The sequence below is a fragment of the Mesitornis unicolor genome, unplaced genomic scaffold (genome assembly GCF_000695765.1).
Source record: "Mesitornis unicolor isolate BGI_N332 unplaced genomic scaffold, ASM69576v1 scaffold10079, whole genome shotgun sequence".
NCBI classification, from domain to species: domain Eukaryota; kingdom Metazoa; phylum Chordata; class Aves; order Mesitornithiformes; family Mesitornithidae; genus Mesitornis; species Mesitornis unicolor.
Window position 1 is genome coordinate 12,070 of NW_010205224.1, and position 21,727 is coordinate 33,796.

Below are 21,727 nucleotides of genomic sequence, written 5' to 3' on the forward strand. Positions count from 1 at the left end.
TTCCTACACATCCTTTCCTACATTTCCTTTCCTCTATTCTGAAAAGGCAACACTTTAAAAAGCATTATAAGCTGGTGTTTCACTGGAAAAAATGATTTTATCTGGCAAATTTCCAGATCTTTAAATTATATTTAGGGTAAAGACAGAGCGAAGTAAGGGTAGATATGAGGCAGGCATTGCTCTGACATCTTAGTTCAATTTGAGGAAACCAAACTGATAATTCAAACAGGATGCAGGGGGTGGAATGAAGCTACAATAGTACAGCAGAACTGATCTGCAAACTGTGATATAAAAAACATTAAACTCTGGCAGGGCTTAACATTTTTCTGTTATTTAGAATAAGCATAAGAGAGGACTGAGTTGTGTGTGAAACCAGTATTTTGGTAGTAGATATTGCATTTTAATTCTGCTTTCTCTAGACCAGTGAAACATCTACTTAACCACAAGAAGCAGCAAGAGATAATTTGGAAGTTTTAGGCTCCAGTTCTGTGGAAACATACAAACTCTGTAATTTTATAAGCAGAAGTAGTCATACTATCAAATAAACACAAAATAAATTGAGTAGACAGCTGAAATGAACTAAAATACTACTTGAGAAAAATCTATTAACAATATAATGGTTTTAATAGGGGAAAAATAATCTATGCTTCCATCAACCTGAACAAACATACGAAAACCTAAATAATAATGTTTTATTCATTCTGAAACAAATGGCTTTGAATTATTTTCAAGCATTTTTAGTAAAGGCAAAGACAAACAGCGTTTCATCCTGCTTTTCCCTTAGTGCTCTGTAGCTCAGGACAGGCAAACACCTGGGGTGGGGTCAGAGCCCCTTCTTTGCCAGGATGGGGAGGAGGTCCCTGACATCGCCTGGTCCATGCTGTGTTCAGTGATTCACTGGGCAGAAAGTGAGTGCGGATGACTCTGTAGGCTGAGGGTTGTTGTGCTTGTGTCACGATGAATAAAGCTCAGTTCTAGGTTCCTCCGTTGAATTTTATAGTTCATAGCTCAAGAAAAGGGCATTGTTTTTGGCCCTGCTGCAGAAACATAGATCTTGACAGAAACTCAACTGCCATTTTAAATAAACTTTTGTTTTATCTCCATTAACCCGAAGGACCATCTCAACAAGCGTTGGTGATTTAAAGCCCAGTCAGACCAGTGAAGATGTAAGCACTGGCAGTGCAGCATTCTGGTGGGACACACATCTTCTGGGGCTGTGAGACAGTGGTTCTGGGCTACGTGCATGTGTCGCTGAGTCACAGTGATGAATGCACGTCTATAATCACAGCCCTATCATTTACTAAAGGTCTAACTCTATTTCCATTTCAATAAGTAAATCAGACGTAATAAACCACAGAAGTTATACTCTCTCATATTCATGCTACTCTGCTTTGCTGTAATTAAATTAAAGTATTAAAACACTTCAATTCATAATCTTTAGCAAAATATTAATAGACAGCCAAACCCTTGTTATTAATTTCATGCATTGGGGAATTATTCTGATGAGTGCAGATTGATTATCTCCATGAAAGAATGATGAATGTTAGATACTGGAGAGACTGAGATGTTTGGTGATGCCTGGAAGATTTTGCTTGTAAATTAATGGTGATAAAATCTACCAACACACATAAATATATATAATTTTAATATGATCCAAATACCTCCCTCCATTAAGATAATGTTGTATTTACTTAAATGTCAGGGAAGAGTCGCACAGCCTTAATTCTGCTCCCTAAAGCGTTTGAAGCACTCCATTTTTGTTGTATGGTCCTGTATGGTTTCTCCTTTGAAGACATACAAGCCCTGACCATGACTTCAGTAGAAGCAGATTCAGGATTTTTACCCTGGATAGCGATAGTGTAAGTTGCCTGTATATGTGCACTATTAACACAGCAGCAACCTTCCCTCTGCAATAAGCATATCACAAAATTGCAAGCAATATATATGTGTTGTATTGCTTGAGAAGTGCTACAAAATCTCATAATTGAAAAAGGTTTCGTATCACAATGGCAGAGGAGAAAAAGATCTATATTGATGAAACCAAGATCATAGTCTGATGCTGTAACTCTCTTCTTGACAAAAAAAAAGCTTCACTCAACTGTGCCACTGCTGCACCAGCAATGAGAAACTACTAACAATCTATCTGCTTCTGGCATTCATTACTGTTTATTTAATCAATGTGTTTTAATTTAAATTTTCATTCCATTTGATTGTCCCATTTTTTTCCTCTATACTCATAAATAAATTGCTCCACAAGCAATCTGAAAAAATATGCTTGGAAAAAAAATATCAAACTGGCCTTCAGTTCATCCTCCTAACTCAAAGCAGGGCATGACATTTGTCTTATCTACAAACCTAAATTAGTAGTCTTCAGAATTACATGTCTTTTTCACTATCAACAAAGCAGGTAGGAGTAATAATAAGTGTACAATGTTCAGAGCGAGATGACATTTTAGGACAGCACAGCGATGATTTGGCAGTGCTCTGGAGGGGAGGAAGGCAATGGGATCTTTGTGCACCAAGTGGTACTCAGTGCAAATTTGCTTTTTACCTCAGTGGAGTTGAGCTCAAAGAGAAGAAAATTGGAGCAGAATGATAGAAAACCTAGGAGGAATTCTCAGTTTCCACACTATGGGACTGTCTTTTATTGACTTTAAAGACTGTTTCAGGGCAATTAAGACATTCTGTGGTCATTCACAACACTCCAAATGTAAATTTCAACAGTTCCTGATGGATAGGTTTGTGAAAAGCATTAGGAGATTATGTCAGTAATTTCTCTTTGGTTAAAGGATAACTCATATTTGGTTAAAAACCTAAGAAAGCTTTTATGGATGATTGATCGATCAATATACTAAAAAAACCCTGATTGTGTGGTTTGTTGGTTTGGTTTTTTCTAATTTCTTCTCAAAGTATGGGAGATTACATCTCTGTTTTCTGTTACTATTCAGTCATGTTACAAGCCCTTGCACTACTGTGAAAATATCAGCCAGAGGATTAGCAAGGAAAAATCCAACATCCGTGTAATGAAGGTGTAAGCAGAGAGCAGGGCTCACTCTCTCTAATCCCTTTTTTCTGCTGGAGATCACTTTACTATATAGCTATGCCAGCAAAGCTCCTAACCACGATGCAGAAGATAGCAGCAAAACAGCCTTTCTGCTGCACAGTTTATATCACAGTTAATTTTTTTGTACCTGTCTTAGGATTTTTATATGCTAGTAAGCTCTGTGTGGCTGTTCTCCATTTGATTTGTGTACTGAAATACTTCAGTGGCCAAACACATGACATTCAGAAGCTCAGGATGTCTTCTGGTTCACTTTGCCATATCTTGCCCAGGCTTGTGGGCTCTCCCCCTCTCTGCACAGACCTCCCTGCTGCCAGAGCTCATGAGTGACAGAGTCCTGGCCCTTTTGGTCTTCAATAGCTCTGTGACAATCGAGAGTGTTTTTCTTGTCATCACCTACACACCAGCAATAGCCAAACACAATTTTCAGGGTGTGAAACTGAAGCTTCAGTCAGCACCCTTGAGAAACACGTATCTTTGCTTGAAGGCAGCCTGCTAGTGCAGATGATCAGATGACTTACCCTGGGAACAGATACAGCCACGTATATATTTTATATGTATGTATGTCTATATATGTTATAATGAATGCTGAGAACACAAATAACTGCCTCACAAAAACCATATGAACTTTGCAGAGACTCCAAAATACAATTCATGGCAACTGATCAAATAAACAAATTCTGTGAAAAGAAAGAGAGAGAGGTTATTTTTGTTGCAATGATTATCTTCTCCTTTTCTAAGACCTGATGAGTGAAGTTCTTAAAACAACATTATGGGAGAAAAGCTACAGTGAAAGAAAAAATCAATACAGCAATCAGACAGCTTTCTGTGATCTCAGGGCTATTGTGCTAACGCAGAAAATGAAATTGTTTTCTAAAATGCAGTTCTATTTTAACTCTTCCTGTGATTAAGACAAAATAGAAAAGGTATCACAAAGACAGCCTTCTCCTAGGAGATGCAAGGCTATATTTGGTTTTCAGGTACAATTCATATGCCCAGGCCAAAAATAAATGATTCTGCATTAACAATGACAGTTTGAATGTGCAAACTTTTCTGTGAAGTGTTTTGGGAATAGTAGCTCCTGCTGGAAGATGGAAATACAGATTTAGTTGCTTCTGGCTCCCCCATTTGCATGTATTTTCTTCAGGGAACTGCCAAATGCTAAAATATGTCAAGATACATTTCATGCTGGGATATCATTAAACTTTACTTCTTGTGGATACATACCTTTCAACCTCCATAGCTCAAACTGGAGATACAACATGTGTCGGAGACACAACATGTGTCAAAGACTCAACAGGAGACAATTTATTCACACTGAAATTTTAAAATGCTGGGAAGCTCATTCCCTCGGTGAAAAGAATTCTTTGATAACATCCTTTAACTTGATGTAAGCTATGCTAGGTGAAGAGATACCATTTCAAAGCTAATGTAACTGGGAAATTATTTGAGGAAGATCTCTTGAAATGAGTCACATAAAATGGAAAATTGTAAGTCTGGGTGACATTTTTGATAATTAGCTGAAGACAAACATCTGATTTTGCATATGCTACGTAGACATATTCTATAATATTTGCTCTAACTTATTGAGGAGGTCAAAATATTTCCCCAAACACAAGTAATTTACACATTTTGGTTAGTTTAAAAATGGCATTTCAAAGGTCCATTTCAGCTGTATTTTAGTAATTCTGTATCACGGAATCACTCTTTTTCTTTTACAGAGTAGAGTCACTCTGCAAATGGAGAAACATAAAATCCTGATATTCTATTCTGTTCTCTGACAGAAATTATTCTAGGTTGAAAGGGTGTCACTGACTCCAAATATTGATAAAATTTACTGAAGTCCAATTTGTCTTCACTTCCTCTGTACAATTTTCTGCAGACTATCCTCCTAATTGCTGTTCCCTCGTGCAGCAAGGTGTTTCAGTGTATTTCTGGAGTGCAAGAGCACAGCTTCACATGGTGAGAGGGAGGGTGGTGCTGCACCCAGAAATGGGCAGTCAGCTCAAATCAGCTCCTCCAGGTTTTCCTAACGTAGTACACAGGTTCACATTCCAGAGAATAACACCACTAACTCCCTACCTGTGTCTCCAAATGAGGAAGAAGCACTGAGATGAGAGTATTTCCACTGCTCATCATGTGGCTGCAGATTTGATTAGTGATGTGCATGAGGAAGTGCTTGCAAAGAGAGAAGGTAGGAAAAGTCCTCTCCTTGCCTGCAGACTCCTCATTGGCCTCCCAAGGAAAGAGAGGGGCTGACCGTCTATGTGTTTTCCCTCTTTGCCGCCTAATAATTTTTCTCTTTTCAAGATTAAAGTCTTGCTCTTCGAACTTCTGCCTCAGATAGTAAGCACTGATATCCCCACATCAATAACCTTGGAAGCAAGTGCTTTGGGATACTTAATGATGGCAGAGAAATGTCAGTATTCAGCAGAGCAAAGATTTGTGAGAAATTGAAAAATAAGATGTATATGGTAAAAAAAGTATTAAAAAATAACCATTATGAAAGAAGGCTTGGAAATCCTCACATGGGCTATGCACAGCAAAAAATTTTATTATTTGCACTTTAATGGCCCCTAGGGCATTAAAGTCTTCACAGTATCAGTGCAAGGGGAAAATTCAAGACCCTACACTCCAGAAAGCACTGCAGGCTGAAGGAAGAAAAACCAGCCTTATGCTCTCCCCCACCCCAAATCCTTGTTGTTACTTGGCAGACTTATGCACAATATAGTGAGAAATAAGATTGTAAAATAAAAAACGTAGACATTTTTTCTTTTGAAAAGGTCAGCACAAGAAACAGAAATTGGCCTTTTAGTCACCATGCAGGCTTGGCCTGAGACCCAAGGGTAGATCATAGCAAAAACTCATGAAGGGTGAAAGAAGGCAATCAGGAAAGAGTATTTGGAGGTAACGGTGAGATTCCTGAGAGTGAAGGAAACAATGCTAGTAAGAAAACTTAATATGAACTAATTTGTGATCTGAGAAAATCTCAGCTGAGACAATAATTCAGATTGGCAGGGCTTGAAATATTTATAAAACCGAGCCTGAAGAACAAGGATAATTGACCTCAGAAGGAATCACAGGGAACTGGCTACTGAGTGCTAGGACCACTTTGATATATTACTATCATTAGTGCTGGCTTGGATCTTGTTCCAAAATAGTCTACACTATTTTTCACTTTATCCCATCACTCCTTTCAAGGTGTCCACGGGACGTGAGAGAATAATAATGATTCTTGACAAAACTGTAATAAGAGAATGCAGCTGAACTATCTAGTAGTGCGTATGCCTGTATAACTGCAGAAGTGCTTTAACTATTGTTCTTGCCTACTCCTTTCTGTTCTTCCAACAGACCCTTTAGGATAGGCAGAAGTGCCTGTAAAGGAAAGAAAACATTTTTAAAATGAATGTTCATTAATAAGAGGCAAATTCTCAGGTTTCAGGAAAATGGCAAAAAATTATGTTCATTTAGGACCACCTTGTGTACTCTGGCAAAGGGTCAAGAACTGGAGCCATAGAAATGAGTGGGAAGAACGTGTCAGAGTTGGAGCTGTGGATGGAGCTAGTGCAGCATTTGAGCCACATCTAATACCAGACTTTGATCCTGCACTTGACTCTGTAGTTATCTCCTCAACTACTTCTACAAAACCTTACTTTGAGAAACTCCAGCTTGCACAGTCAGATGCAGGACAGGGCTCTTGCATCTAATGGTTCTGGAGAGTCTCTTTGGTACTACAAAACGAGTAAGGAAAAGACCACAACTTTATCCTAACAGATTTCTTCATTTAGCAGACATCTATGAGAAAAGATACTGAAATGTTCTTACTTTCTTCAGAGAGATCATTTTCTTCTGCTTCTCTTTCCATTTCTTTACACCATCCTTCCATTCTCTTAGTTTCAGTATGTAGCAACTTCATAAACCAAGACCCGTCCCGTCGACAAGGAGACATCCGACCAGTCTCTACTGTCTCAATGGCTGGCTCTAGCCAGGGTTCTGGCGGTGGAAGGTTTGAGGTGTCAACTGGGGTCCTATAATCTTCTCTGTAACTGAACAGTCCCTGTGTCCGTACAGTTCTTACTGCGCTGTATTGGGTGGGCGTGCTGGGCTCTGAGTGCTGCTGGAACGATGAGCCAAACTGAAGTCCCTTGTCCTCCATGGTGATGTGTCCTGGAAAGCCTTCCAGTTCCAGGTCAGCCTGGACAGCTGCTGTTACACTGTTTGAGCGCTTGAATCGTCCATGTCTTGGTGAAGAGGGAAGAAAGAAAAGTGACAAAGACATATAAATACTTAAGTGATTATACAGGGGCACAGAATAATGTTTCAGTGAATGGATTCTGGTTTTCTCCTTGGCCTTTATGCTAAATATCTTTTCTTTGTGCATATCTCTCTGAAATAAGACTGTGAGTAACAACAGAGAGGAAAACCAAAATGCATACTAGCATCATTGATCTGAGCAAGGATACAAAAGAAAATCATTTAAATTATCTCTGGAAACAATATTGATTTATTCTCATACTACAAAATACCATGTATCATTACTAAATGAACTGGAAATAACCAGCAGGATTGCAGGGTTACATCTCCTGATAGAAGTCTATTAAATAAATGCATTAAAAAAATTCAAGTATTACGGTTTATAATTAGATAAAATCTGAAAATCTGCTAAGTTAGGACTGTTGAGAATTGTTTAATAATAATCAACTGCTAAGTAATTGCTACAAATTTTACCAAATGACCAGAATGCATATAAGGAATTTGGCTTTGTGAATAATTTAGGGGCAGCACTTGTCAGATATTTGCTGTTAACTCTCTTTACAAATGTGCGTTGTGTTATGAAAGACAGATTTTTATACATGCTTGAATTACCGTTTTTCATCTTCCACTTGTACTCCAACAGAGTGGTATTCCCGTAGGCCTCTGCTTTCAGTATCTGAATCAGTCGCTGTTTCCACCTAATTCAACACAAAAGAGACATCTGCACAGTGAGCACCGACTACTCAGCAGTATTTCTACCTGCACTTATTCAAAATTAATTCTATATTTTCTCTCTTACTGCTAAGAAACACCTAGCACAGCAAAATAAACAAAATAGGTATTCAGCCTGGTTTCACTGTTTTGGTGCTGAGTTTTATAAAGCTTTGCACAACTGCTTCTGTTGTGCTGTGTAATTCCCTATTTCAAACCTAACCAGATGCAATTACTCAGCTCAGTGGAAGCAGGGACTAAGCTTGGTCTGCAAGAGCTGTTCTTAGAATGAGGAATTCACAGGATAGTTCCTTTTAATATTATTATAAAACAGTCTCATTATAGTCCTTGATTTACAAAATAAAATAAAATCTCAAGTAGCCCCATAAACTTGCAAGTGATAAAAAGAAATGCTACAATGAAATTTTATCGACAACTGCGTTGACAAATATAGAACCATTTAAATGACGTGAGGGATACAGCTGAATGCAATATCTCACCTTTTTAATAAGATGGTCCTGAAAATGCTATATCAAGCAAGTAATTTATGCTCTTTTTATAGTATTCCCATCTGAAATACACTTACTGAAATATATTCACTGTAAGTTTTCTTCATAACTGAGACCACATTGCTTTTGCAAGTTTCTATGGGGTTTTATATAACACTCCCCACCACCACACCACCCCCAAGTCTTTGACACAGACATATCAAGTGCTGCAGTATGTAAATGCTGCTGAATCAAGGGAGAGTCAGGAAAAAAGAGAAAAAGTAGAACTGACTTTTCCTTCTGAATGCTGTTCTCACAGGTAACTCAGGAAAAGAATACCACCAACCAGTTTTTCAATATGCACACTCCATGTGTGAATTCCAAAAGTATATCCTATGCTGAAGACAAGATAACTTTTCCCCTTGCAGCAGTCACAGGCACCTCTGGAAGGAGCCCAGTGGCCTTTGCAGCTGTCTCAGCTGCACAGTGCCAATCCCACCAGGTTTCCGGAAGGATGCAGAGAGAAGGGGTAAGTCAGAGTGGGAAGCGAATGTACAGTGTTTGCCAAAAGCTCTGGATATCACTGTGTCAACTGTCAAGGAAAGACATTTCCCAGGAATTCCATTTATTCTGTGTGAGGTCTAGGGGACTTGCCATCTGTTTCCGCCTTGGCAGGTGCATAGAAGTTGGCTGAATCCACCTGGACAGGCAGCACATTGAGACAACTAAGATATCAGACTTGGTAACAGTCTTCAGGATTTGGTGCTGTCAGTATAAAAAGAAAGATCTTTCTTGACATTGGCAGTGGGAAAAAAGCCTCAAACACTGAGGTAGGTGGCTTTGGGAGAAAAAACCCATAACAACCAATGAAAAAACAGGCAAGCTGGTTTCCTAGGTGGGACCTAGACCCTAAGGTGGGTCTTGGCAGCAATGTGAGTGAGAAGCTCAAGCTGTCCTTGGAGGGTCAATCTCTCCTGAAAGAACACTGTTGTACATAGAACAAACATAAGGTCCAGTTTCTTAGCACAAGAGATCACTATGAGGAAAGACACCTTTATTTATGGTGTAGAAGGGTCTATTATTCAAAGGGTCTTTAGTCATAAGTTCAAGTCGAAGTGAGCCACCAGGCACTCACCTATCCCTTTCATGGATGTGAGAAAAGCTGTGTATGAAACATCTTCATTAAAGACTGGTGAGCAGAAGTTAATTAACTGGGCCGAGAATGAGACTCATCTAGCTTGTTGGGAAGGAGCAGAGAGGCAAGATATGCTTGAAGCCTTTACTACAGTGACGAGAAATCAAAGACATGTTTTGAAGATTGAAGTCAACTTGTTCTCAAAGGGAGAGGAGATGGTAGGTAATAAGTAAGAGCCAATAACACAAAATGCTCAGACTGCCACTCTTGGGTGTGCTTGTATAAGTGCTATCAGGAAGACGATGTTGAAGCTGGGGAAGTATTTTCTGGAGGAAGCCTTTTGATGTTGAAATCCGTAGCAACATCTGGAGTGGTCAGGAAGTCTAAACTGTTACTAAGATGTGTGGTATTTGGCTTCATCCCCAAAGCAACCAGAGTCAATCTGAGTTAAAACACATAATTTAGGAACTTGCTGAGTTTAAACTACAATAAATAATGCCATCAAAGTGCATGTCTTCAACTATGGATTTAATCTCCTTCTGTAGATAAGAAGATCTTGTTAAAGTTACAGAGACCATGGCCTTCCAAGCCATATCTGATGCATCATGTAACACCTGTGAAAAAGCCAAAGAAGTTACCTTGATCTCAGATAGCGTCACTATAAAGCACTATTGGAGGAGAGTGAGAAAGGAGAATGTAATTTCTGTTATTAAGGAACAGAAAGCACTTGTAGTCTGGAAAGTGACACTGGTGGAATGATTAAGACCGTGATCTCAAAATCAAGGTTTCTTCCTGTGTTCAGAAGATGCAGTGGTTATTAAAGTAGGTGACAGTGATATAGGAAATCTGATCTCCTGAGCATTTCCACTTTATTGTCTTGGTAGTGAACAAGCAGGAGACAGGTAATTACCAGGGAATATTAGTGGGTTTCATTATAGTTTTACAGATTTAGCAAAGATAGATATTTGTTAGTGATAGATATTTGTCAGGTCATGGGAACATTCTATTTCATGCATTCTCTAAGATGATGCATGAAGGCCTGAGCACTTCATTTCCCAAGTCACGCAAACAAAGTGCTGGCTGTGACAGAAGGCAGAGGGCAAATCTACTGCAGAGTACGTGTTCAATGTGAACACAGTGGGAGGTAACTGTGTGAGCAGGCTCTGACTCCACAGTGTACCAGTGATGAGGGTAATACCTCTCAGGACAGTGACACAGGGAACAGGGTTTTACTTTTATATCTCCTGCCTCAGAAGTTTGAAGTATAATGGACAAAATTGACAACCTGGACATTATGGACAATAGGTAGTCAGGGTGATTTTTGAGGCTGCATCTCTCTCCTTACAGATGCAGACAAAAATGTCAGAGTGCCATGATCAGTTAGTCAAAGGTTGGAGAAGAGACTGGGTTTTTTTGCACAGGCTCACATGGCAGTGCTTTTGACAACATCTAATGACAGTGTAAAGGACAGTCACAGAATAACTGATGGTGAATGGCAATCTCAAGACACGGAAAGAGTTATTGACTCTGTTAGGATTCTTCAGGCTTCTTCACACCAGGTAAGATGCTGATGCTGATGGCATGAAGAAGTCAGTACACTTGGATTGCTCTGGACCACAGCTAGGACTGCATTGGACAGCTCTCATTTTCACTGAGGACAAATTGTGCTTGACAAATTTGGTGGCTTTCTATGATGGGGTTACAGCATTGGTGGATAAGGGAAGTGCAGCTTCCTGTACCTGTACTTGTGCAAAACATTTGACACTGCCCCACACAACATCCTTGTCTCTAAAATGGAGAGACATAGATTTGATTGGGTAGACTTGGTGGATAAGGAATTGTCTGGATGGTCACACTCAAAGAGTGGCAGTCAACAGCTCAATGTTTGGGTGAAGACAAGTGTCTCCATGGAAGAAGCTGTGCAGATGGGAACACAGGATTCATGACGGCCTCCTGCTTACTCCTGTGAGGAGATACAAGACAGTGCATGCCAGAACAGACCTGAGCCAAAGCCAGACAAAAGAAGCCAAGCTGACACCTCCCCACGTGTCAGTCTTTGCCTTCATTCCTTCTAGAGCACTGCACTTCCTTCACAGATTGATGTCTTTAGGGTGACCATTTTTATATCCTATGCTTCTTGGGACCTACTGAATGAGTTCTTGGGGTTGAGATGGAAGCCAGATTGCTGGACGTGGAAATAGTCTAAGAAAGGTCAATGGTATAATGCTATTGGGGCTAGTATACAGCTACTAACACTGTGGAGGTGAGCAGTGGTCAATGGACAGGGAAGAGACTTTTGGCTTTCATAATGATGTTTCAGCAGCTCAGACATAGTGAAGTTGGAAACATGATGGTCTAAGGATTTAAAAAAGGAAAGGTCCCTATGGAGAACAGCAATTTGACAAATTGATGTTGGAACAAAACAGGGAGACTGGCAAAACACGCTTTTCTTCTGTATTGGACATCAAAAGCATATCTAATTTTGCCAACAACATTGTTTGGTTTAGTAACAGATAGCATGTCTTACTTTAAACTCTGCTTCTGATGTGTGGAGGCAGATTTCCCTTTTATATTTTGGATGGGCTGGTATCTTTCCACTGATGCAAAACATCAAGAAGTCTTTTACATCTACCTGTTCGCAAGTGCTTTCTTATTGGTATTTCACCTAGAGGTGTATCCTGAATAATTTGCCCAATATGCAATTCACAGGCATAAATGAAATAATCTACTCTCAAATTTTATTCGAAACAAAATTTTCAGGAAAATGATGGCCCAGATATCAAGATAAAAATGACACCAGTTATCTCTAAATATAAACTCTTGCCAAATTATCCTTCCCTCCAGCTTGCCAAGACTGACACTGACTAAATGACCTAATGATTGCCTTCATATTTTAATGCTTTCATTTCCTCACATTGCCTTGTAACAGCAGGAGAATGCCAATTTTATTTTTTTTAATGCAATCTAGGATTGCAAATACTGTAACAATCAACAAAAAATTAGATCTGGAAAATGAAGGCAAATATCAACACAAGAAAAGTGTGAAATAATAAAATAATTTGCACTCATAAAGAAACAAATGAACAAATAAATTGCATTTCTGAATGACAGATAATATAAAGACTCCTGTGAGAAGGCAGCAGGAAACTCTAGATTTAATCAGATCGGCCAGGCTACATTCAAATGAGCAGAGGAGAAAAAGTAATATGTTTGATTGTGTGGTTCCTGAAACTCAAATAAGTCTTAATAAATCTGTTGCTATTATCCATGATGCATTATTGCTTTAATACTTGCATAGATACTAAAAGCCCTAATATTTGCAAATCGGCCCACAATCTCAGTAAAGTGAAATAATGTGACAAATTTTATGTTTAGCTGGTTATGAAGGAGTCTCACACAGAATAGGAAACAAGAAAATAGCCAGATACTGACCAAAAACAGAAGAAAGAAGAGGAGGAGACCTAATATAGGAGCAGGTCATCTTCTTCTCTCCTTGCAAACAAGAACTAAAGAACTAAAACTTTTTTAAAAATTTGGCACTTTATGCTGGGGAAAAAGTTGTTTAATGGTCTTATAGTATGCCTATAAGGCTTATAATATTCATAGTAAGAGGGATGGAGGATTTTGAGATTATTTATCTTATTTGTCTTATCTTTCACAAAGGCATGATACTCCCCTCCATGTTTTTTGCTGCCAATGCAAGGAGCAGACAATACTATGAATCGTCTGTGATCAGTCACTACTGAATGATCCAGTCCAAAATTTGAAAACTAAGTATCAGATACTGGCACTGACTTGGTAATAAATGATCCACAAGTAAATTATACTGACACAAAATAAATTCAAATCAGTATTGCTAATAACTTGCTTGTTATAATCAATCTTTGTTTGTTTACAGGCACTCATTCTAGAAAAAGGCTGAACTGGCTAAATTATTCCTTCAAACCATTTACTAAGCTTTTTTAGCTGATCATTTTAACTACTTAAAAGCAACCTTTATTTCTGTATTAATGTGTTATTCTGCTTTTAAATATGAGCTCTGCAACATAACATTGTAAAAATTCCAGTCTAAGCTTCTATAGATGCTGTCTCTAAGGAAGGCTTGAATTTAATATATTCAATGGATAAGAAAATAGATTTTAACCTGGTGTCTTTTGCTTCTCTTTCATAAGCATCAGTAATAGGAGTCCTTCAGGCCACATTACCTCTCCCCATGCAACTTCACTGCCCTCAATAGGTTTTTGCTGCTGTAACCGATTTGTTCTATAATTAGAATTTCATAAACAATCTCTCTGATGATACACAGGAAGGGAAATAATTCACCTTTCCTCTCTTGCATAGGCTTCACAGTGATAACAAAAGTAAAAAAGGGATGAAAACGCTACATTTGACACTAGAACAAGTACATATATTTGTGAATGCAGATAACCATTCTGAGGTACAAGGAGACCTCATTTGTATGCGGTGACTTCAAAGTAGGAAAAATACTTCAAATAAAACTACAGTACTAACTGCTACTGCTTTTCTTAATTGTCAGAATACTTTTATCAGCCAAAACCCATATACTCTTTCAAAATAATTTTTAGAAACTCACCAAAATAAACCTACACTTTCATGCTTGAGAGATTTTTTGTATCTCACCACAGGGCTCCATTTTGCTACTCCACTACTTCCCAGCAGAATGTCTGGACTACTCAAATGCGTTGCATGGCACAGTAAGTGCCGATTTCCACCAGGATATAATACAATGGGTTGAAAACCTCCACTGGTCTTTTAAGAAAGCATTTTTTGCTAAAAATGCATGCCAGAGTTTAGAAACAGGTTTCATGTCAAGCTAATATGGGATAGTAACAACAAAATGATGCATACAGCAGTGGTTGCTCATAAGATTTTTGGTGCATTTAATGCTGAGTGGCAAATTGTTCTGAACCAACAAATATTCTGCAAGGCAGCAATCTGGGTCTTCTTCACTTTGAATGTTTCATTATGTTAGATGGCAGTTAAGCAAATGAGGAACAGCCATTTGTGAAAAGAATAAAAATTTAGATGGCTTTAAAATAACCATAACTTTGTTTTAACTACAATTCCAACTGCTAAGCTTTTTGACAAGTGAGGAGGCCAAAATACACCCACTAGTTGGGAACTCTGCTAATCTGCTAAGCCTGTGAGTTCTGACTCATATCTATATATGTGTATATATATGTCTATATATTTACATAAATATATATATAGGTCAATGTAAGTCTTATTAACTTTTGTGTTATCAAGACTTTCACTATGATTCTATGATTCTGCAGGCCAAGGACTTCACAAACTTCTCTCACAAAAGCACAGTCTGACAGTGATTTCAGTAGGAGAATGAACAATGCTTACCTCTAAAACTTTAGATCATTTGTGATCCAAAGATGAGTGTAATCAATATGAATATTTCTTTTGATTGCTATGGGTACACCGAAGTAGAGCACTGACAGTCATAGAATCGTAGAATCATAGAATAATTCTGGTTGGAAAAGACCTTCAAGATCATCAAGTCCAACCATCGATCCAGCCCCACTAAGTCTGCTACTGGACCATGTCCCCAAGCACAACATCTACTCGTCTTTTAAACACCTTCCAGGATAGTGACTCAATCACCACCCTAGGCAGCCTGTTCCAATGCTTGACAACCCTTTCTATAAGGAAATCCCTTCCAATATCCAACCTAAACTTCCCCTGGTGCAACTTGAGGCCATGTCCCCTTGTTCTATCACTAGGTACCAGAGAGAAGAGACTGACCTCCACCTTGCTACAACCTCCTTTCAGGTAGTTGTAGAGAGTGAGAAAATCTCCCCTCAGTCTCCTTTTCTCCAGACTACACAAGGATAGTATAATCTAAACAATACAAAGAAAATGTAGACACTCATCCAAGTAAGTATGCCATGTGGGTACAAAATGCTTTGCCTAAAAGGGAAATTCCAGTTTTAGACTGCAGAGTTTCTTGAACAAAGTTTTTGCCATAAGGTGTTACTAATTTCATTAAATATATATATAAACATTATGCAGAAGATCCCCTTTTGACAGAAAAATTCAGGCAGACAAGTTATTGCACTAATACTCCTGTATATAGCTTTTGATTTATAAGAACGATTTAATAAAGATTCTGGAGATTAAAAAAACCCTAGGTATTTTGAAGCATGACCTCATGGTGATAAACAAAGATGAGAGTCCATTCTCTATGCTACAATTAATGTTTGTCTCCAAAAAGATCATCATGAATCCACCTTCACACTTATAACATTTGTTTCCATGTCATCTACTTCCGGCATTTCTGTTCATTTTGAGAAGCCTTGATGCCTTTTAAATAAAGAAGAATCAAAGGACAGCATGTTCTGAAATACTTGAAATAAATAAGGAGTAATATCTTTATATGCTTTCTCATATATTTTACAATCCAAATGCTTTTAATATGAAATGGTTTATAACTAGAGCAGTTTTTGAATGTTAATAATTAGCATATATACAAGGGTGTGCAAAAGAGCAAGGAAAATACCTGAAAATATATTAGCAATAACCTTGTTCTTGACTTAGGGGTTGTTCAACTCTAGACAATCTCCACCCTTTATTTTAATTCAAATACTTTGATTAGTCTTCTGCTGTCATGATAGAAGACAGATATGAAGACTATAGCTACTAGTACTATTAGAGTTTTACTTTTTGTTCTCTCTCTATATATTCTTAATAATGCTGACTAGATTTTTAATACCAGAATATGTACTTTTTCAACTCATTTGAGTTTAGGAATCAACATTTTTACAGTGCCTTCTGACACATCTGACAATATTCCTCTTGATTTAAATATGGCAGTAAAACCAAACCAAACCAAACCAAACCAAACCAAACCAAACCAAACCAAACCAAACCAAACAGCTATTTTCTGGAAAATCTTTGTTTCTGAAGCTTTTTTTTGTTCAAAATTCCCACCTGGGATAGGGCTAACATAAGGATAGGGGATGCAGTTACTGTATCTGTGCTGTTTTTTGACTACTTATCATCATGGTAAGTCCCCTAGGAGCTTGGGCTCCCTGTGCGTGTGAGTACCAATCGTATGGCACATGCCAATTATGCCAGGACTTTTTAAAAGGACTTCTATTCACTACATGTACACTACACAAATCATATATCCCAAAGATGTGGGAGCCCTAGGCTGGGTCCATAGCAGTTCCACATTCAGAAGCATCGCTGGTCACTCTTTATCTTTGTGCCTCTCTGCTCTTGTGTGAAGCTCCGTTGGCAAGCATCTTCACACCAATGTGTTAAAGGAATGAAACATTAAAAAATGCACAAATTAACCATCCTGATAGCAAATTAATTAATGCAAATAAATGTAAATTCAATGCATTACCCTAGCATGGCATGCTAATGGGAAAACAAGTCATTTAGTCAATCAAGGAAATATGCAAATAAAAAGCATCCTTTTCTAAGGTGCTTTGATGCAGAAGTCTAAAAGAAATTAAATGCTTCAACTGTATTTTGGGACCATAAATACTATTTATGTAGTTTGCAATAAGAGTGTTCTACTCTGTGTTTTTATTCCTTACAAACTTGGCAATAGAAATACAACAAAATGCATTTTCTGCTTAGAAATGCTGGAGAAAGCTATTTTTCACAGTAATGTGAAGTTTGAAACATACTGCAGAGAAAATCCCAACCAACTAAAATGTGTTTTCAGGATACAGTGTTGAAGGTAATTTTGCAATTTTAACCTTATCTAATGCCAAATGGTACAACCAAGCAGTTTGTACTTCTCAAAAGATAACAAACAGCTCATCCTTCTAAGACCTGCTGTTGCAAACAGTATTTGCCTTTTCCAGTGTGTGCACCTGAGGACCAGTATCATGGGCTGAGCATCAGATGATAAGTTGCTACAGAAGATCTGCTGCCTCCATGGAAATAATTGCACAGATGTTTTTACGGATTATAAACACATACTATTAAGCACATCACATACCAAGAAGGGTCAGAGCCCAGTGAAAAGGACTGGTCACCACCTACAGTAAGAAACAGGATCAAGTGATGTAATCAAAGGTTCAGAATTAATTGCTGAAATACCAGGGCTGACTGAAGGAAGGCATCAACATTGTTAAATACCACTGCACACAGCTGCTGTGAAGAAGAGATAAGAACAACACTAGATACTATTCCTTTCTGAAGAGTGGCTTTCAGGTTAGGGGCTAAAAGATACCCAAAATTACTTGCTCGTCCTTTGAGCTTTTCACTGTTATCTGCTAAGCCCCTTCTCTGAACAATTTAGGAGCCACTAATTACTTTGTAAAACATTGGAAAAGTAGCCATCTGAATAATTTACCATTGTTGTTAAATTGCATTCTACTCTTCTACATGGAAGCAAATAGATTTCTGTTGAGAAGTGGATGAGCAGCTTGCTGGCAGAGCCTCTGCCTTCCCATTAGTCTAATACATTGTGGAACAGCAAAATTATATCATGCTAAGATGTTAAACAGCAAAGTTCAATCAGTAGCTGTGACATGCTTAACCCAAATGCTTTTCTCTGGCTGTATTTTGAAATTAATGGAAATGGAATTACTGCTTTTTAAAGAAAATAATATACTTCCTAGTACACGAACAGTCACTCACTGGGCTTTGTCGCATGAACTATTATCTTCTCAAAATCTGTGTTGCTGTCTCCACAATACCTGTAACTATGCCAAAATACATGGCATTTCCTCTGTAGCTGATCTGGCAAAAGTAGAGATTTTTAAGGACAGAAATGAACCCATGGATGTAAAAGGGAATATTCACATAGTTAAAATTATATATGTGTATAAGTAACAGCAGAACAGAGACTAGATTTTCCTCTGCTCCTGTGTCTCAAAGGACTTTGCATTCTTAGCAAGTTCAACTTTCTGATTTTTATTACTGCTTGGTATTTCCTAGAGATTTAAACAAATGACCATTGCTATCTATACTGTTTTCCACTTAGTAGAAGGAAAAGCATTCAGAATTTGCATTTGGAATCATCTTATTTCCCCCACCCAAACCAACACAATTTAACTGGAGTTTCCACAGCCTGACAGACATTTTTTTGGGTGAAATAAATATTTAAATTTTTAGTGGACAGATGGAGCAATGCTCAAGGACTGTGCTTATTAGTGTTGTTTCACTACTCTCCATACATAATTATGCTGTATCTACACCAGTACATTTCTTTCTCTTCCTTGGTACCTTCTCCCCTGCACAACTAAAAGTAAGTGTAGAGGAGCTCATTTTAGGTAGAGTAACTTGAAGATCCAGCAGCATTACACATTTTCCAAGGTCAAAAGAGAAAGATAACAGAAAAAAAATAGTCAAGCATTTCAAACTGGAGTAATTCTATGAAAAGGACTGTGAATTCATGGTGGGAAGGAGATGAACATGCTGTTCACCTGTAGTTCTGCAGTATAATTTTCATATCAAGTGTTAATGACAGGTAACCTCCCTAGAGATTTATTCATTCATTTTCTTCTAGGTACAGCATATTAGCTGAAGACAGTTCTGCACAGCCACGTTACCATGATGTGAATTACAATTAACGCTAAGCAGCCAGGGGTTGTTTCTTAGATTATTAGAGCCAGTGAAGCTGAATGGCTCCTTCTATGCTATTTACAGAAAAGAGGCAAGCAATTCATCACAAACAGATGTTAACGATAGGCTACCTGGATCCCTATAGAGGAACGTCGACTCTTAAGAAACTCTTCTGCTTTTGTCACTAAAATGGCCTTGTCGCTGGTTCGTATCGAGGCGCTCTGGCTCTCGGACACGTGGCGCTGCGCAGCCGCAGTTTCCAAGGCGAGATTCATGGCCTTGTTACTGTCCAAACTGTCGGTGGAGTTGTACATCCCCCGCCCGTCCTGCGTCCACGGGGAAATCCTCTGAGTCCGGCTGTCGTGGTACGCGTCCTGCGTGGATTCTGTGCTGCTCTGTGCTGTGACTGAGATCAGTGGCTTGGAAGTGGTACGAGGGGGTACCGGCGGCGGTGTTTTTTTGTAACTTGTGTAAGTTACAGCTATAGAAAGAATTTAAAAGAAAAAAGAAGAGAAATCACAATTAATTTGATGGAAACTTCACAACAGAAATCACCTTAACATTAAGATTATGCTACTTAAAAATTATGATGGTGAAGCATAGCTCTCTTTGTGAACTTCACTATTAGTTGAAAGTGTCTCTCAGAGTCAGACGGGTATTCACAGCAACATTTTATTTCAACCAAGAAGGAAGGCATGGAAATGGGAGTCCCAGATTACTGTGAAGATGAAAGAGAGCTAGAGAGGATTTGTGTGTGTTAAGACTTGTGCTGGGTAGGTACACACTGGGGTTTCTGAGGTTGTTTCCACATGGGGTAAAACTGATAAAAGAAATGAAGGAATATTTCTTTTTTCCCCTCTTGTTATCATCTGAACTGCGGGCTCTGTATTGATGTAGTGTATTAAGAAAGTAGCATCAATATACGGGAACAAAATAATATTCAGAAACTTCTACTTTACTGTATGTCACACTTTAACCTTTTAAAAATACTTCCAGGTGTACTGGATGGAATTAGGCAAAATTGGGTACTTACACAAGAAGTGTGAGTTTTAAAAGTATCCACAATACAGTTAATAAAAGGAAATTCCAGGCATGCAAAAAATGTCACTACATATGCAAAGCCACTAGATACTTGGACAACAAGCGAAAACAAGTAATACCAAAAGCAGTGACTTTTTATCTATTATCCTGCAGTAATTCTTAAATCCTTTGGACATACATTGAAAGGGGATATACTTAAAGGCAGAGAATATGGAAATATAGATATAAAAATGGGTCTGAAACACTGGGAAAACTGGATACACATGAGCAGAACTAACACTTTTATTTTGATGAACAGAACAGGTCTGAGACTGGTTTAACATAGATTCTGTCTTGCAGCAAAAGGCTCAATAAAACATCCAAGAAAGCCCTACAAATGCAGATTAGTGCCAATACTGTTTCCTTACAAAATTTTAGAGATTTCGTAGAGATAGATATTTAGTCATTAATAACACAGAGCTGTATTTTCTAATTGTCTAAGCCATCTACATTTTTTTGGTACTAATAAGAGCATTTCTGATATGGAAGTGTTTTTCCCCAAAGCACATACAATCATAATTCATAAAATTAGCAACTGATATGAAAATGCCTCATGATAGAGATTTCCATATTCCTGTACAGGAAAATCAAGTCCAATTCACTTCTTATATAATTGCAGGAAGATAAAGAAAATTATTATGTTCCCCTCTATCAATAATGCTGAAATAGCATAATATATACGTGCAGAGGTTTGCTTTTTTCCAGTGTTGTTAAATGCACTGGACATTGCAACAGTGACTCAGGTAACCTTGGAACTGGGGTTGAGTCCTAAAAGGACTCTACAAGAGTTCCTCTTCCCCTTACATAAATATGAGCTGATGAGAAATGAAGTCAGAAGAAGCACGTCTCCAGTCGTTCTTTTTGATTCGAGGCTATGTTGCAGGTCTCTGGAGAGAAAAGACTAGATCAGGAATTTGCTAATACCTGGTGCTGCTGAGCTTGTATCACCACCAGGCTAGCCTAAGGAAAAAGTGAGCCTAGAGAAAACTACTCTTAAATTTTGATTCTTGATCATCAGAAGTAAAAGGGTGATCATAAATAAAAGAGAGCTATGCAGAGCTAGGAAGTGAAAAACCTTCATTTGAAGCACATTTTAAATTACTACTGATGCTGCTCAATTTTGGTAGAGATTTAAAGAGTGTCTTGCTCTGAGCTAAATTGCTCTAACAGAGCGAAACACGTGAAGATGCTCTTCAGATTCTGAGTCTGTGTGCTTTTTTCGAAGTGCCGTTTTGTTGTCCTATCACCAATCTTATCTCCTGTCAGTTTTGTAACCAGCAGTTAAGAAGAAAGAAAAATCCAATATTTTTCAGGCACTTTAGGGAACACAGAAAGTTCAAGAAAGAAGGGAGAGGCTGTAAAACTTGGAAATTAAGACAGAGTTTTATAAGCTCAAGCAGTGTCTCTAAGGTACGTTTCCACTAAGAGGGTTGCCATAGT

General features: G+C 38.2%; 1 protein-coding gene across 2 annotated transcripts in view; it reads right to left on the reverse strand.

Annotated features, from left to right (window-relative positions):
• Positions 1-21,727, reverse strand: part of DLGAP2 (discs, large (Drosophila) homolog-associated protein 2) — a 98,150-nt gene that overhangs the window by 8,990 nt on the left and 67,433 nt on the right. For both annotated transcript variants that reach the window (XM_010191336.1, XM_010191337.1), the window contains exons 6-8: positions 19,339-19,688; positions 7,928-8,013; positions 6,887-7,302 (exon numbers count right to left, since the gene is read on the reverse strand). In XM_010191336.1, coding sequence (XP_010189638.1) covers positions 6,887-7,302; positions 7,928-8,013; positions 19,339-19,688 — 852 coding nt within the window. The remainder of the gene's footprint in view (positions 1-6,886; positions 7,303-7,927; positions 8,014-19,338; positions 19,689-21,727) is intronic.